Source organism: Ips typographus, linkage group LG16 (genome assembly GCF_016097725.1).
Source record: "Ips typographus isolate SLU linkage group LG16, UJ_Ityp_2.0, whole genome shotgun sequence".
NCBI lineage: Eukaryota > Metazoa > Arthropoda > Insecta > Coleoptera > Curculionidae > Ips > Ips typographus.
The window spans coordinates 8,567,399-8,584,618 of NC_138437.1; the positions used below are offsets into that span (position 1 = coordinate 8,567,399).

Below are 17,220 nucleotides of genomic sequence, written 5' to 3' on the forward strand. Positions count from 1 at the left end.
ACATCAAACAATTCAGGAAGCAAACTCTAACGAAATATTCACTCGTCAAATTACGTTCTCTCTCTGACCTATCAGGATTTATTACCTTGGAGAATTGTGGAGGGTGACTCGAATCGAAAATTGCCTCCACCTCGGTTGTTAGCCTACTACCAAAACGTTATATTGTACTAACGATTGATTTAATGAGCTTATTTGTTGATGCTATTTGAGGTTTCTCAAACAATGTCTCGTCTAGTATTATTGTTGTATAGTAATTGAAAGCATGAAAATTTTAATTTCCTCTTTAGTGTCAAAAATTTAAATCTGTGTTTAGTGTGTTTGGGGCTCGTGTCAATCCTTTAATGAAATAATGGGTTTTCGATATTCTATTCAATGATCTCCAAATGCGATTTGCCCAAAATCCCACATTCTGTAATTTTGGCTACAAATTGATGAAAATGTGTTCTGATTTAATAATCATTATTGCATGTATTTATCAAGTCTGATTAAATGCGAATAGCTCAGCCAATTTGCGGATTTATCTGCTTAACGATATTTATAAATTGTCAGCTTAGAAGAGCATGACTAATTTAAATTTTGCTATGTAATCCTAAAACAATCACATATTTAAGTTTTGATTTAAAAATTGAATAAAGCCGATAATTTAAAATTAGTAGAAGCCTGAGGGTTTTAGCGACATCTTTTCAAAAAGGAAGGGAAATTCAAGCTGAAACACTTGGATCAATATGAAAAGTTTGATATCGATTGAATATTCTCTGGACAAATTAGTGAATCCTGGTTGGCTCTAACTTAAGCAGCATTACAAAAATTTATAAGAACTAGTAACATTCCAGATTCCAGATTTTATATTATCTTTGAATATTCAAATCCACTAAAGCATTCACTATTCAGCATTCACATAATAGAAGGTAATGCTTTTCTAGATTTGCTCTGGTAGTCCATGCACATCTTCCGTTAATTGAGACACCTAAAAACTAAAAAATCTCTAACCTATCTCCAACAATTGACATATAATAATTACTTTGTTAGAACTGCAACTATGTGGGCCGTAATATCTTCATAATATCACGTTTTGCATACAACTCCTTCTTTAGCATAATTTTACTGTTTACATGTGTTTTAGCATAGGCAAATTGCAAGCACAAAGACAACAGAATCCTGTATTTTCAACTTACCACCCACTAAGTGATACATTATGCAGGGGCACGTTTCTCATTTGTAAGTACCAAATTCACGTATTTTGTGTTGTATATTTCTTATTTAAGTAAAAATCAAATAAATTTGATGTTGAAGCTTAATTTATGATTACACAGTGGAATAAAGTCTTTCTCCATGTTGGGAATGATTTGTGTTTGAAATTACTAGTTGTCAAACTAGTAGTAGTGTTGAATAACTAATAAATTAACTACTTTAGAGATTTCTGACTATTCCACCTTAATCAGATTATTTTCACAAGACTGATAGGACCAAACAGGAATTTTTTGTCAATTATAGCTGGTCCCCACCAATATTTGCATCATTTGGTTCTTCTTAACAAATATGATGGATGGATGTGATGAAGTTGGCCTTATAGGAGAGTAAGCAACTTATGCGTCATATTTAGGGACACACATTGAATGAAGGATAAAACAAAACGACACATTCGCTTACACGTTTATTTACGATAAAGACATGACTTACACAAATATTTACTAGGAAGGCCATTAACATCAAATAATATAAAACGAGTACCGTATTTAATTTTAAAGGCCTGCCCACTCGGTAAAATAATACGTTAAAGATACACAATATTTCACTATCAGCTAGAGCATTGTTCAGTTCAAATAAAAAGTTAAAAAATGAATAACTACTCCTAAGGTTTCATGTTTAATGTCATTTTATAGTACAATTATAACAATAATAGTAATAAAGAAACTAAAAATAATAAAAACAATGTGGATAACATTGTTGTTATTATTTAGAATTCGTTATAATGCCCGAAAATATAGTTGTCGAGGGCTAGAAATGTGTACAGGGTGTTTGTTGTTAGATCAACAATATTGCACGATGAAGACCCTGTTTGTTGAACAGATGTGTAAAGTAGTAGTTTGATATGCATGAAGTAATATCGGCAGTAACTAAATTACAAAAAAAAAACTGTAAAAATAAAATATAAAAAAAACTAAAATCCTGTTCAAAATTGTATGTACAACGTAAGGGGTGTGCAATTCCAACAATTCACAAAAAATAAACAATATTGCTTATAAAATTATGTACATCCGCTAGGGCAAAAATTAATAATCGATTCATGTGTATAAATACATATATAGATATAAGTTTCCAATAAAATATCAATCATAGAGTTGTAAAAATCAAACAATTGTAATAACTTGTTTTAGGTATCACAGCAATTATTATTAATTTTGTGGTTTCACAATAATCCAGAAAGCTGTCATGTGGATCAAAATTTGTATCAATCAAGAACTATTAACTGACAGTAATATTGTATTGAGCTGCACTAAGGAATCCTGCCTGAATGCAGAATATAACGAATCATACCGAGTATTAATACAAATGATTACACATACGCAAAAATCACACTATATTGCTCTGTAGAAAATTATTGCTTAGGTTACACTGCATAGAAAAGATAAGAACGTGTATTTCCAAAGAAAATTGTTGGAATAAAAAAATTAGTGTCTCGCATATAGCCGCAAATAAATTCAAAGTTCAACAAGAGGCACTCTTGTATAAATTGCTTCTTATCAAATATTAAACATATAAAACATAAAGATAATGTCTTGTGAGAACAATGGGAAATTCCTAATACGCCATCAAAAGAAGTTCCTCTCATAAAACGAAGTTACTCATATTTTTCGTAGTAAAACTTCAAAAACTATTAAGTAAGTCTTAACATTACCAATAAAAAGTCTCTGAAAGGCACTCTTAAAAAAGTACTAGCAATTGTAAATAACCATAAATATGCAATTAACGTCGCGATTACAAAATTGTTTATGTAAATAGAATCTTTTATTTATGTACAAGTATAATTATTACTAAGGCACCATAATGGATGGATTTGATTTGTAGTGAGCATCATGTTTTCATGTTAACTCTGAGGTTAACAGAAACAGCGTTAAAATCTTTTTCAACGTGATAACTCCTATTCCAAGAGTTGTCCGTGCACATGAAGGAATCCCTTATTTTAATACCAAACGGATCATTTCAACAAAAAAGGCACTAAACAGATTAAAGCTGCGAAATCCTGCTGAAGTTTAACAAAGAAAGCTGCGTTCAGAGCGTTAACAATAATTGTGCCTTTACTACGAGTTTGTAAAACGACTCGAAGTCAGAAAAAGTACTTAAATGTCTCAATCATAACTAAATTACTTGAAAATCAAAGCCTGATTTACCAGTAGACGAATAAATAGACATTTTCATTTTCATACATGACATTAAAAACATTTTCAAGACTTTCTGTCATTAGAGCGAAGGAAACGGAAAGTCAGCGTAAATGCAATTTGAAGTGATACTGGGCACCAAATCGTCGGTTGAATCAATGTTGTCGCTTATGGCAGATATGTCAGGAGTGTCCAAAGCGTGACTGTCACTGCTTACGTCTATGTTATCTTCCATACTTGATAAGTAACCTTCTGGAGTGTGTGGCAGTGAATAGTTGGTTCCCATACCTAAAAAGCAAAAATTAATAGAGGTACTATTACTGAAAACAGTGTAGGAAATCTTGAATTATACACCCACTACAGACTTGATATTGACTTTAAAATGAGAATTATTGCAAACCATCACTTTTGGCCAAGATGATGCAAAACTGTCTGTCACTTATGAAAATGTATAATTACAAAATTGTTACACTATTCTATTATATTCTCACCTAAACCGCTATCTCCAGATTCCTGACGGGAGTGATCAGTCAACCCCGACAAAAAAGGGTCCATTCCCGGCAATTCAGTGGAGGTAGCCCTAAGCATAACTTCTTGCTGCCTTCTGATTTCCTGCTGTCTTTGCTTCAGCCTCTCTCTTTCTAATTGGAGTTGTTGGAGTCTCATCTGTTGCGCTTTCTGCGGCGAAGTCGAAGCCGTTGCGTGCCATGCCGGCTGTACTAAAGTACTTCCTGGTGCTCTTTGCTGAAGATGTTGCGCTAAATTGATCAGAGGTTATTTAAGATATTGATAGAGGTAACAGGCGACTTACGAATTCTGGGATCAAACCATGAAGTAGTCCTTGTGTGATGATTTATAAAATAAATCTCACCCTCTGGGGTTTGGGCTTGTTCCCAACCGTCTGGCAAAGGTCCTAACTCAACTCCGTTGTTTACTTTGGCAGCTGGAAATTGAGTTTTATTTAAAGATAGTCATTGGTATAAAGAAAACTGAAAAAAGTTTTCATTTCAACAAATGTACTTGTGATAAGAGAGAATACAAAACTGGAGATAAATTTTTAAATTTCGCATTGTTATGGCAATTTCTGCAGCAAATTCGTGCTACAATGAAAACCCTAAAACACCTGAAATATAATGAACAATGCTGATTGGAGTCTGGTATGACGTTCAGGCCATTATTAGTCCAGCAGGTGTATAGCAACAAAAGATATTAAAACAATAACAATTTTGTGGTTTTGAAATAATGATAGCGATACATTATCAAGTGCATGAGAATATTATTTCTTCAGTTTTTAAATAAACCTTTTAATGAGTAATGTAGAAACGCATTGTGATGACCGCTAAAAAAAGTACTAAAACGACATCCGCGGATAGCTAAATGTCTTGTTCTAGTAGTAGTATTGGATGTATTTTAAAAGTTGGGACGTGGAAAGTACTAAAGCAGAACAAAGTTCATTAACATCGATGTGAACTTATACGCAGGCGAGCAGGAAAGGAAATACTTGCAAATAATGTAGTGACATCAGCCTCTCGGGTGTAGCCTGAAAATTATGTCACACACCTACTAAGCCACTTTATTTATATAACATCTCAGTTAACACTATTTGAAAATGTGGAGTAAAGTTTATTAAAAACTGATGCTTAAGGGGTATTAGAGAACTTTGAGTTAATTTATGAACAAACTGAGTATTCAGCACTTCTGCTTTTCTTGGTTACAAAAATACTGGATATGGATGTTTTTCAGTTGATTCTGTGAGTGTGTAATTAGGCTGGTTGGAGGCATTCACATTCTGGTTCAGTTTAGTAGAATTCTACTTCTTCCTACATTTAAACAAAGATTTAGATAACGGTTGAAGAAATCTTACTTGTAGTCGGTGGAGATGTGTGCGGATGTGACAAGTGTTCTTGGCTTTGATGCTGCGGTGTGGTGGCGGCAGCTAGAGTTTTTCGGGGATCCTCCCATGTGGTCGTTCTCGTAATGTGGCTGAAATTCGAAGAAAAAAATGCTTAAATTAAGTGTCTGAAAGGTGGAGTAAAAATAAAACTAAACCAGAAACTTGTTAGAAACCGGATGGGATTTCTGAACGTAGCAGGCTTTTGTTCGGGTGTACCGCTTAATACCACTTCGTAGAAAGCTACGAAACCAGGTATAAATTACTTTTACCCATATTTCCTCGTACTGCTTCGAGACGTCCTTCGCTTCTCACTGAAGCAAGGCAACGAGATTTCGCTTATAGTTTGAAGAAGGAATAAGTAAATGGCAGCCACTGGTACCTGGTGGTGATGTTAATTTTACCGGGGTTATTTGATTTCTTTTGGTCATGTGTAGGCAACTGTACAGTTACGAAACCATGGGACATTCTCTAACATTTTCCTTAAGCAACCAATTTAACGTCCTTTAAAGGCCGGCAACAACGGAAGGCAATTCAATGCACATACAGGATGTACACATAGTGAAGTAGCGGACTATGGTTGATTATGGTGTAGTTGATTGTTTTTGACTTTTTAGAAGTTTTGCTGGTCAAAATCCTAGAGTGGAGCAAGGAGCATATCTCAATTCAACAAAAATGAAAATATTTACACATGTAGGTTTATTGTATACACTGAGTTTTATTATTAGCACAAGATGTCGAAGTGGTGGGTGGAAGGAAAACCAGAATAAGTGAAGTGCAAGCAGCGGTTGTACATTTAAAAAACAAAAATCTTACAACATTAAATGCACGTTTTAAAAATATTCCAAAATTACCTAACAGTCGTTATCTCTAAAACAGTGGAGTAAAAATTAAATTTTGCCTTTTATAGGTATTACAATACCGCCTCATAAACATACGCAATTTTAGTAGAAACTGTCTCAAATATTTAGACGTCATTAAAGCGCAGTGTAAACTTTATGTTCCTCAAATAGTTCTGAACAAACCTTGAGTTTAAATTGGTATTGATGCTTTCAAGGGAACATGGAGTATTTTTGTGTTAGGTAACGTAATCCAGATTTTGCCACACAACATATTTGGTGAAACCCTAATGATGTTTAGATTCAATGTCGAAACTACTGCAACAAATTTCCGGTTAACCTTAAACACCTTCAACTTTCCCATAGTTAACCAAACCTCGTCAAGATTCAAATATGAATAAATCCATTGTTTAACAGTAAAACTGGCAGACTAAACGGCTGACTGGGCTGCGAAGGCATAATCGTACAAGCATAAAGTAGGCTTACTTGATATAGTTCGTCTTGTATTTCGTAAGTATTATTTAAAACCCAGCCTATTACTGGGAGCGGTATATATGAAACTCGTGTGGACACTTCGTCTTTGTTCAATGCACGTAACTAGGAACCCGACCACGTAGCCGAGAATGCTAAATGCGAGACAAGAAAAGTTGCAGCGCTCATTTACAATCCCATAACCAGTTTTCCCTTATAATTGAAACCTGAAATTCATAAAATTTGCTCCACTTCGACTAACTACATTTATCTAACCAGAAATGTCACACACTATTCTCTTCAACTACTGCGATTGACATTTTCAGCCACTCCTCTTCAACGATATTTACCATACACCATCTTCTAAATGTACGGAGAAGGTTTGTGTTAATTGAGGTTGGGTTAATTCGAGTAAAAATTACACATAAATTGCAGTGCTAATCATGTAACTTGTTTCATTAACTAAACTTCTGGAACAATCAAATCATAATCAGATTCAAGCTGCTTAAATAATCAAATATACATCTTTTGAATATTGTGACACCCGAGGTGACACCATAGAATTTAATAGTCAAATATTTAAATGTTGGATATTTGAATACATGCAGATTTTATAATATGTCAGTTATACAACTATTATAGGAATACTGAATGACCTAGCTTTCGAGCTAACTATGCATTTGTTTACCAATTTACCAAACAGGACTTTCAAGAGTTTCTAGTCAATTTTCCTGGTCAAAAATCTAATTTTGAGTCTGAAAAGCACCCCCTTGTTATTTCTAAAAAAAAAGAATTTTTGAAAAAAAGTTTGAATGAAAATTGTAGGTATTTTGCAACACACAAACTATTATTCAGGATGACTCGTAAGTGAAATAACAGTTAAAACAATGTTTTCTTAAATGAAATTCTGTATATTTTATTGCATATTTAACAAGTACATTAAATTTGTTGGATCTAATGGTAGTCCCTACGACTACTGTCAGTGCTACTGCCATAATTTTAAATTCCAATGTGTTCAAATGACGGTCAATTTACAGTTATTGTAATCGTTTTTTATAGTTTTCCATAACATTTAATAAAGTTTGTTTGGAAATTGTATTAAACCCAATCAAGGTGCGTCATATAATTTGATTTGATTATCTGCTATGATGTTTGCCTAATTAAAATTTCTAATTATGACTGACAGTAGTCGAAAGGACTGTCATTGGACACATCAGATACCTAGTACCGGGTAATAGAAACTTCCTATTATTTAAATATCAAGTTTTGGAAAATGTTGAATAATTCGAAAAATTATATTAAAATATTGCAAATTTAATGTTCTTTTTAAATATACAATAAAATATACAGTTAAAAAACGTTATTTTACCTGGTACCTCAATTATGAGTCACCCTGTATAACAGTTTGGTGTTGCAACATATAGAACACACCTGGAATTATTATTTATTTTTTTTTCTTGTTTAGGAAATAATAAAGGGGTGTCGCTTCTCAGACTCACTCTGTATATGAAGTTTGTTAAAAAATTATCTGATGATGTGCTTATGAAAATGTGCACACTCTCTTACATCAAAATACTAAAACTTACTATACGATATTTTCAGTTACTTAACGTACACTTTTGAATTAAGTATGAACAAAACCGATAAGGCAGCAACAAAATATCTTCAAAAAAAATTCTAGTTTTAAATTGATAGTCAAATCCATCTATTTTCTTTAGCAATATCTACAAGAAAGCCTAGAAAAAGTTGTTCAAGAATTTTCCAGTCAGTTGAAATGACAAACTGTAAATTTGAAAACAATCACTCACGTGATCTTCAAAATTTGGCTTCAATCTTTTAAGTTTCAAACACACATGCAAAGCAATAACTTCTCCAATTTGAATGTACCAGAAAGTTTCCTAGTGAAAAAAGTATCCTAAACGAAGTGATGAATACTGGAACAACCTGCAGAAAAAGTACGTGGTAAATTAATGGAGTGTTGATTGGTGGGTGTATAAAAATAGAAGAAAAGTGGATGAGTAAGTGAGCAATAAACGGTGGTAAAAATCGTAGCTGTAAAATTGCAAATGGTGGCTGGAGGTGAAAATAATTCGAGTTTTGGCAGTTGGATCTTCCAATTCGTACAAGCAGAGCCTGGCAATTAGACTCGTCTGGATATTTATAGAAGTTAAAATTCTAGGCGCCTAAGTCTCGGACATCGAACCTTTTAATCTGCGCTCAAAATAGTGGCAATGCTGATGTTGTGGCTTTGCAACTTCTTGTGGACGCATTTGTAATAATAATCAGCCTATATTCGTTCGTATCTTTAGACTGAGTATGTTTAGCAACGGCGACCGAAAAAATCCGGATCAGAAATAAAGCGGATGGTTTGGTAAGGTAAACAAAATCCAGTGCATAAAATTAGTCATTGCAAAATTGGTTTTGTTAACCTTGATTCCAAACAACTGTCCTGCTTGCCAGAAATTTTGACTTTGGCGTCACCAATATTCGACGGACGCCTTTCAGTTTCTATTAGTCACGCCTAGATAATCTGTTAATGGTTTTTCCAATAATGCTTGCCATCCTGAAATTAGATTTTAATTACTATTTTAAATGGGAAGTCTCTTTGACTTACTTAGAACAAAGCCTAGTTAAATAAATTTAGCACATTAATTAATTAACACTTTAGAAAGCGTATGAAAATACGAATCTTTGTGGTATGGTCATGTAGAAATTACATAACACTCTGCTGAACTAAATAGCCAAATACCTTAAGTTTACATATGTGTATACAATATAATCTGTAAGGATTGACTTATTATTTGTTTCACTGTTAAAAGTTTTGCCATGAGACTTCCGCATCAAACCGACAACAAATCCTTGACCGAACCATTTAAATATTGTTTTATATCGGTAAATCGTAGGTTCTTGCACCTAGACAACGAAAAGTCAACGTTCTTTACATAGAGACGGAATTAACAAATAAAACAAGACCCTACTGTTTATTTGGTTAACAGCTATAAATAAAAATTTAATTAATCGTCGTCGTCTTTACAACAAAGGTTAAAGACTTCAGATGTGACGAAGTGCATAAATTGCCCGCACAATGTTAAATTTTGTTAATAACGTATTAAATGGCTTCTCTCCAGCCTGCCCCTACGCCTCATTTATTATATTACCATATTTCGAGAGATACTACTAAAATCCTAACAAAACAACAACTTGGATTAAACCAGCCTCGTGTGTGTGAAAAATAGAATCTAAGTTCGCAATCTTATCTTCTCAATGCCAAAGTAATTTTCAACATTTTGCACGTGAGAATAATCCTAAAATTCTAAAGTAATTTTGTACGTATACACAAATATTAGTCAATGAACATCAAATAATCCACAATAATGATCGAATTGAAGCTGACGTTACAAAAAAACTCACATGAAACAAACATTTCATGTACTAAACCTTATCTGTAATTACCTATGTAAGCGAAAAAAAACTGGGGACTAAATAAAGTACTTATTATTAAATTTCACTTGTGTTGTTGCCTAAATGAAAAACAAGGTAAAGATTGTATTAAATTTGATAATTTACAATCAAATTATCTGCTCAAAATCAGTGTTGTTAAGTAATTTGTTTACAATGTCCACAAATTTACAGTAAACATATTACTTTAACTCTCAACTTACAAATTTACTTCAAATCTTGAGTGATGAGGTAATACCTAAAAAATGCACTCAAACCCACTTTTTCATTAAATTTGGACCAGGTCGTAAACGAAGGGCAACAAATCAATTAGTAATTAATAGTTCTGGTGACCATAGCAAAGTAAAACAGCAGGTAGAAACAGCGCCCACACAAAGTAACTTAAAATCCATGATTCTCGTTTTTATATGTCTCACTTGATTTTCAATGCTTTGATAATCTAACAATACTATTTTGGGATGGTAAAACTTACGTAAATGTATTTGATTTGAAGACAATACTATTTGGTAAATTCCTAATGGTATCTAAGTAGTTCAGATGTTTTTTCAGTGTCTGAGGAAATTATTAGACAATGATATTAAATTTTATGGGTCTATTCAATAACGTCTTATGACAGTGCAACCACAAATATACTAGAGGCATTTACGAAAATTATACCTGCTAATTCCACCCTTTACCACAATCAGTGTAACTTTTAAGGATCTGGTTCATTACGGTTATCCTATTCCTGATATATCTTTGACATCCCATCTTATTTAGCATCCGATGTTCATTGTTGAAATGTTTTATAATATCGGCATACTCTCCCTCCATCTCGCAAACAGAACATATTCCAATATTAACTTTAATTTAACAGGTCAATCTCATAAGCTAGCTAAACTGAGGAACAAACCGAGAAACCGTCAACCATAAACTAATTTTTGAGGTTATGTTATGATTCTAAATTTTAAGGGAAAACCTGTCAAAAGTCACTTTTTTCTTAATTTACCGACGGAACTTCTCGATCCATAAATCATAAACCGGGTAAAACCAGGTACATATATTCGGTATATGGGTAAAATTTCAGAACGGCAATAGTAGTTACCTACCGGTAGAATATTCGTAAATGGCTTAGTTTTGCACTTGCCAATGGAACACGCCTTTTTTGCGATTTCAGATCCAAGCGCGGTATGATCCAAAGGTCACGTGGCCTTCACATGATTTGTAATTATGGTGTCATGTGATTTTTACAAAATAACGCTTTTGGATCTGAAATCATGTGACCAACTGTTAACTAACGTTCAAAACAAACAATCTGACTAGCACACTTGTATTCTCTGCTCTATCAAATATTATTGAACCAGAAATACAGTAGGTTTGCTTGCCTTAAACTAACCAATGGAAGTTAACTCTCCTTGCTAATATAGAGTTTAAAACTTTGAAGAAGACGTAAATTGTCAGTTGTTTAAATTTGTTTTACTTCTACTTTATTCATACTCAGAATTAGTTATGCTACATTCCTAGCACGTTTATCATGTAAGTGTGACGAACCTTATGCTTAAAAATTCCTATAATATGATTTGAATGTTAAAATAATTTTACAGAATACTGCAGTAGGAATATTTATAAGGAGTTTTATGATATAGTTATTATCAAAATGTTTGTTTGCCAATGGGTTTTCTTTTTACAATTTTCAGTAAAAGAACAGTTGTACTTTGAGCAATGACGAATACTAGATGACGTTACATTTGCTCTGTTCGTTTAGTCCTTATAGTCCTTTAGTGATATTTAAAGAAACAGTTCCATAGAGGCTAAAAAGAGTAAAAAGGTATTTTAAAACAATGTACAAGAATGAAAACCATTATATTCCCATTCTTCTGATGACAAAGATGGTGCAACACTTGTGTCTACCTGAAGCAAGCGACAGGTGGTCACGTGAACTGTCAATTACCCTACCTGGCCTAGTTACCACCATTTGCACCGTCATACTTTAAGCATAGCTTAAGTTAGGTATGGTTTAGAGTGTGACTTTTTTCACCTGTACTGTTCCAGTCTGACCCATACTTAAATTAAGCTCGGCTTACAAAACGACGGTGCAAACGGGGGTTAGACAAACAAAATACTTATAGCGTTATCAATTGACAAGTTTAGTGCAAAACTAATGTATCTGTATCCCACTCTATGAAATGCCATTGAAACAGTGTGGTAATACACTGGTTTTGCACTAAACATGCCAATCGAAAACGCCATTAATTTAACTGCATTAAATAAATATTGTTTGCCACTGTGCTCATGTTTATACCTCAAAAGTTAGAAATAAACATTATTTAAACTCTAATAGAATGGTAAAAACCTCCCCTTCATAATTTTTCCCCATTTATTAGTCACCAACCCCTACAATGTCAACATTAGCGTTTTCTGGGCCTCATTAATCAATTTTAACTACGTTTAGTCCAATCATCCTGAAGTGTTCTCTACTTTTCAAAATAAGCAAAAGACATTCATGGAACTATCCCACGCCTTTTGGATGTGAATATACAAACATTCCCAGAATAAAAGTGGCTGAATGGAGACTTCCTGTGTGATATGGCGTTGGATGGGTCGTATGACAGGTTACACGGAAATTTGAGTAAACTAAACACTTGTGTCAGATTTCAATAAGCAAAGGCTTGAATAAGAATTTACTGTGGTAAATCGGATCGGCAAGAAGAAAATAAAAAGTCATAAAAACATTTCACAAGCAACTCAGGTTTCTGTCTGGGATTGATGTTAACTACCTTAGTGGTATGTTGTAATACCTTTCCAGGGTGGTATCTGTTATATATTGAGATAATCTTTGCTAAACGGTGTGTTATTCTACATTAGTATTACTGATAAGTTATAATAAAAAGTCATAATGTTTATGCCAAAGGACCTGGCTGCATGAGCAATAAAATGAATAGAAAAGAAAATAAATATATAGTTATATTTCTTTTAAATTACATTGTGTTTCTTAGCCTAATAAAACTGCTATAAAAATAATTAAAAAAAGCACACGAAGTTATCAAAATAGAAACTCGAAATAGGGGTGAAATTAAGTGTCAATACTGAACACAAAGAGCCGGTCCGGTCCTGTGGCATAACAATCTGACCCATGAAAACCTGTTGTCAACAACAGGTACTGGTACAGGTACTCACTCTAAATAATAGATTTGCCCCTCAGGGGTGCGGGCCTGTTCCCAACCAGGAGGCAGGGGCGTCGAGTCTTCAGTTTTACAGGCGACATCATAGGATCTTTGTTTGATGTGGTGGTGAGCGGGGGGTTGTTGTTGGCCCACTGCGTAGGTTTGTTGCAGTGAAGCAGGTGAACTGTGAGCCCTGTGATGGGCTGGCTGTAAAGGCACAGAATTCACGGGGGTGGAAACTTCAAATGCAGAGTCCACGGAATTCTCCCGTGAATGATTTATGGATTTAGAACCAGTTGATGGCGGGGTAAAGAAGGAGTCTGGCAATTTCCTCATACTCCATGGTACTTGTGCTGGCCTTCTTGAGTCTGGTTTTAAGACACTGTCGAATAGCGCTTCCAGATCAGTTTCTGAGTCTTGGTCCATTCGGACGACTTGTTTGGACTCATCTTGATTCCGCGCCATGTTCACTGAATTGTCCCACAAATCTCAGTCGACGCGAACTAGTTACCAACACTGATGGTACTCACACGACCAGTGTTGATCCCCGCGGTTTGGGGGTCTTAAATAAAATGTAACAGCCAGGTCAACTGTTATTTACGACCCCACAAAATAAACACGACAGCCACGGACACTCGCTACTCCCTACACCACCCTATCTAACTGCCCCGTTACGCTGGTCTCGACTGAACTGCTTGCCTGTCCTTTTTGCTCAAGTCAAGATTCAAGAACCATATCTGCTTGGTTCACACACCCGTTTCAAGCAGCGCGTTATAATAGTTAAGCGCACCGGGCAAGCGCTCTCTTTAAATTCGACTGTAGTTTTCAAACCGCGCTTGCTCCCTATAACTTTCTTTCGATTTCAGGACATAGATAAGCTGAGGAACATATCTAGCATAAAAAGCTCACCACTACGTCACTGGTTTTGATATAGCATAAACTGCGCGATCTCCATCACGTTTTTTGATTCTCGCGCTTCTATGTGGTTATTTTACTTTACGTCCGTAGGCCTGGTTACATCAATTTATTAGTTACTAGACATTACAATAACAGTCGAAAAACCTAGTAATTAAAAAATATTATTTTCTTTCTCCTAGAAACTTTAGTACAAAATTTAAATTTTGTGTTTAAAAAAAAAATACGAAGATAAGCGCCAGCTACATGCCTATTACGCACTAAAGGACTTTTATTTATTACAGATTCCTGTACTTCGAGTGCCGTCTTGTCACTAAATTACATGCGTCAGGGTTGTCCACCAACTCAAAGCAGTTCTTATCTTTTACCATTTTCATAAACCGGTTATATATAACCGGTTATTTTCATGTATATGGGAAACAATCAAATATTACTTTAAACGAAATTAACTAGGAATTTTGTAGGTCTTTTCTACTTACTCACATTACTTCCAAAACTGCTTTAATTTAAGTTTTTTCACTCAATTAACTGCGTTAATGACTACAAATTTGTCACACATGCGCAGCAATATTTGACATACACTGTTGCGAAAACTGTGGCAACCCTGACTGGTGCCTAGTTGGAAATATTTTGGCCCGCTCTTGTAGACGTGGAACCACAAATGAAAATAAGTTTGGCCTAAGGAAAGAAAGTATTCCTCCTTTAGTTCCATCCAGTGCTTTAGTGAACAGTCTTAGACTGAAAGTTTGTAGTGGTGCTAAGAAGAATTTGAATTTAAGTCATAAAAATGTCCAAACAACAAAGTAAAGGGTTCACCAAGGAAGAAGAACTGCTCCTGCAAGACTTCAGCAGGAACGTGTCTACGAAATCTTCAGCACTTTTTTACGGGAATGCCTTCATCGTGTCCGCCGTACCAATATGGCTCTTTTGGAGGATACATATGATGGACTTGTACTCCTCCCTCATTCTGTTTGTTGCTGTGACTGCCTTATCAACATACTTGTTGGCCATTGCTTATAGGAACACCAAGTTTACATTGAAACACAAAATTGCTGTGAAGAGAGAAGAAGCTGTCACCAGGGACTTGCTGAAGAAACTTTCTGATGACAAGAAGATGAGCAAGAAGGAGAAGGATGAGAGGATTTTGTGGCAGAAAAATGAAGTTGCTGATTTTGAGGCAACTACATACTCAATCTTCCACAACAATGCTCTATTTTTGACCATTGTGATTGTTGCCAGCTTTTACTTCCTCAGGTCATTTACTCCAGCTGTTAACTACACTATTTCTATTGGAGCTGCTTCAGGCTTGTTGGCCCTGTTATCAACTGGATCCCAATAAATAAATTGTTTCATTTAATTTAAGTATGTTTTGTTAAAACATTCTGTAGGTAACTTTTGGACAGTTACATGTCCAACATAAAGAATGTCTTCATTTTGCAATTCATTTCATACTCCTCATGTTTGTATAGTTATTTATGAATGATTAAATGACATTTGTATTAATTCCAGTTTTATTATTTGCCTTAGGAAATAATAATATTTGCAGGTAAAAGTTGATAAACAGAAGCAAAGTATATGTGTTTAAGAACATTTAGATTTATTTATAACACAAACAAACTTTACAATTGAAAAAATAAATAACAAAGGAATTAACATTGAAGTAGTCATTTTACAATATAGTAATTAACTAGTCAATCTCTCCATCATGGTCAATGCGATAGGGACCTGGACAATTTTCTTTGAGATCCTCAATGTCAATACCAGTAATAACACAGTAAAGGCAATACAAGTGCTTATTCCTTATATAGTCAATTATTGCAAATAAGTTCTCTTCAGTAACATACTGCTCAAACTCATCATCCTCATCACTACTGTCAGTATCATCAGGACACTGTTTTTCTATCTTCCTACGCTTCTTAATTGTTTCTTTAGTCCAGTAAAACTCATCTACAGGATCTTTAATATTCTAAAATAACACCAACAACAGTGAAAGTATGAAATAAAATAGATTACATTTAAAGTACTTACACATCTGAAATCCAGCTCTTCACAAACTTTCTGAGCTTTAAAGTAGTCTTTCCTTATCTGAGATAAATTCTTCCTTTCCTTATTAGCAAGCCTGAATTGAGTTTCATAATGCTGAAGATTCTTAATTTTTAATTGTTGTCTATTAGTCAAGACATCTTTAATATGAGATTCTCTGCCAACACCTGAAGTACCTTGTTTCAATACAATATCAATAGGCTCTTTAATCCCAGCTCTTGATTTTCCAAGACTCTCTCCAGGTTTAAATCCCATCTTCTCCAACATACGAAAACCTTTATTTTCACTTGATATTGCAGTAGAAAGACCTTTATCTCTGTTTTCATGTTCTAGCTCTGCAAATGTTTTTTGTCTTTTATTGCCGGTATCCATTTTCTTTTTGAACAATTCATGTTTACGTTTCTCTCTATTTACCAGAAGGCTAGGCCTCACATCTTCCTTGCTAAAAAAAACCAACAAAAACATTTTCTAAATATACTAAGGGGCCAATTTTTATCTTACCAATCAACCAGGACTTTGAAAGACATATAATCATCGTCTGAATCCGACATCTTTTATGGCTTCTACTTATTCACGGGTTCTTTTCTCTATAATTCAATTTATAGACGGAATTTTGAGTCTTTATTGGAATTAGTAACAATTTAAATGGAATTTTGTGTTTTATCAACAGTAGAACTTGTCAAACTCAATAATCTAGACAAGTTTGGTTAGTTTGTCTGTCGGCTGATGGTTGTCAAAAGTCAAGTAAGGATGTTTTTCATAGAGGTCACCACTAACCATCTCGTTTTGATGGTAGTGTCTAGTGTAACAGTTACGTGGCTTTAAAATTACTTATCTACACGAATTTGTTGTTGGAAAAAATTGAGTGAAAATAAAAGGAAGTTTACACTGAATGTAGAATATAGAGAAAATAAAATTAGTAGTTTGTTATGAATCCAAAAGTAAAATTTGTATGGCTTTAATCACTGATTAATTCTGGTTCCCTTTTCTAGCCCACCATAGTAGTATACATCACTATGAATTAATTACAATCATCTTAATAAACTTATTTGGACAGTACCAGCAATCCTTGTTTCACT

General features: G+C 34.2%; 3 protein-coding genes across 3 annotated transcripts; 1 reads left to right on the forward strand and 2 right to left on the reverse strand.

Moving 5' to 3' along the window:
- Positions 1-1,641: 1,641 nt before the first annotated feature.
- On the reverse strand, positions 1,642-13,902 carry yki (Transcriptional coactivator yki). Its single transcript, XM_081993585.1, has 5 exons — positions 13,197-13,902; positions 5,245-5,363; positions 4,192-4,323; positions 3,872-4,138; positions 1,642-3,668 (listed from the first exon to the last, which is right to left on the reverse strand). The coding sequence occupies exons 1-5, from the start codon at positions 13,646-13,648 to the stop codon at positions 3,463-3,465; spliced, it is 1,176 nt and encodes a 391-aa protein (XP_081849711.1). The 5' UTR covers positions 13,649-13,902; the 3' UTR covers positions 1,642-3,462.
- An 803-nt stretch (positions 13,903-14,705) lies between these two features.
- LOC145738664 (translocon-associated protein subunit gamma) lies at positions 14,706-15,601 on the forward strand. Its single transcript, XM_081993594.1, has one exon. It carries the CDS (start codon positions 14,886-14,888, stop codon positions 15,435-15,437), a length of 552 nt encoding a protein of 183 aa, XP_081849720.1. The 5' UTR covers positions 14,706-14,885; the 3' UTR covers positions 15,438-15,601.
- Positions 15,602-15,674: 73 nt separating this feature from the next.
- LOC145738660 (G patch domain-containing protein 11) lies at positions 15,675-16,858 on the reverse strand. Its single transcript, XM_081993589.1, has 3 exons — positions 16,643-16,858; positions 16,127-16,583; positions 15,675-16,064 (listed from the first exon to the last, which is right to left on the reverse strand). The coding sequence occupies exons 1-3, from the start codon at positions 16,690-16,692 to the stop codon at positions 15,786-15,788; spliced, it is 786 nt and encodes a 261-aa protein (XP_081849715.1). The 5' UTR covers positions 16,693-16,858; the 3' UTR covers positions 15,675-15,785.
- Between the last annotated feature and the right edge of the window lie 362 nt (positions 16,859-17,220).

Excerpts from the sequence above, each read along its gene's own strand:
- yki (XM_081993585.1), bottom strand. The coding sequence starts at position 13,648 with ATGGCGCGGAATCAAGATGAGTCCAAACAAGTCGTCCGAATGGACCAA. Across the intron at positions 5,364-13,196 it reads GGGCAAATCTATTATTTAGA|CCACATTACGAGAACGACCA; the intron begins GTGAGTACCTGT and ends TTCGAATTTCAG. Across the intron at positions 4,139-4,191 it reads ATGGTTTGATCCCAGAATTC|CGCAACATCTTCAGCAAAGA; the intron begins GTAAGTCGCCTG and ends TGATCAATTTAG.
- LOC145738664 (XM_081993594.1), top strand. The coding sequence starts at position 14,886 with ATGTCCAAACAACAAAGTAAAGGGTTCACCAAGGAAGAAGAACTGCTC.
- LOC145738660 (XM_081993589.1), bottom strand. The coding sequence starts at position 16,692 with ATGTCGGATTCAGACGATGATTATATGTCTTTCAAAGTCCTGGTTGAT. Across the intron at positions 16,584-16,642 it reads TTCAAAGTCCTGGTTGATTG|CAAGGAAGATGTGAGGCCTA; the intron begins GTAAGATAAAAA and ends GGTTTTTTTTAG. Across the intron at positions 16,065-16,126 it reads AAGAGCTGGATTTCAGATGT|AATATTAAAGATCCTGTAGA; the intron begins GTAAGTACTTTA and ends GTGTTATTTTAG.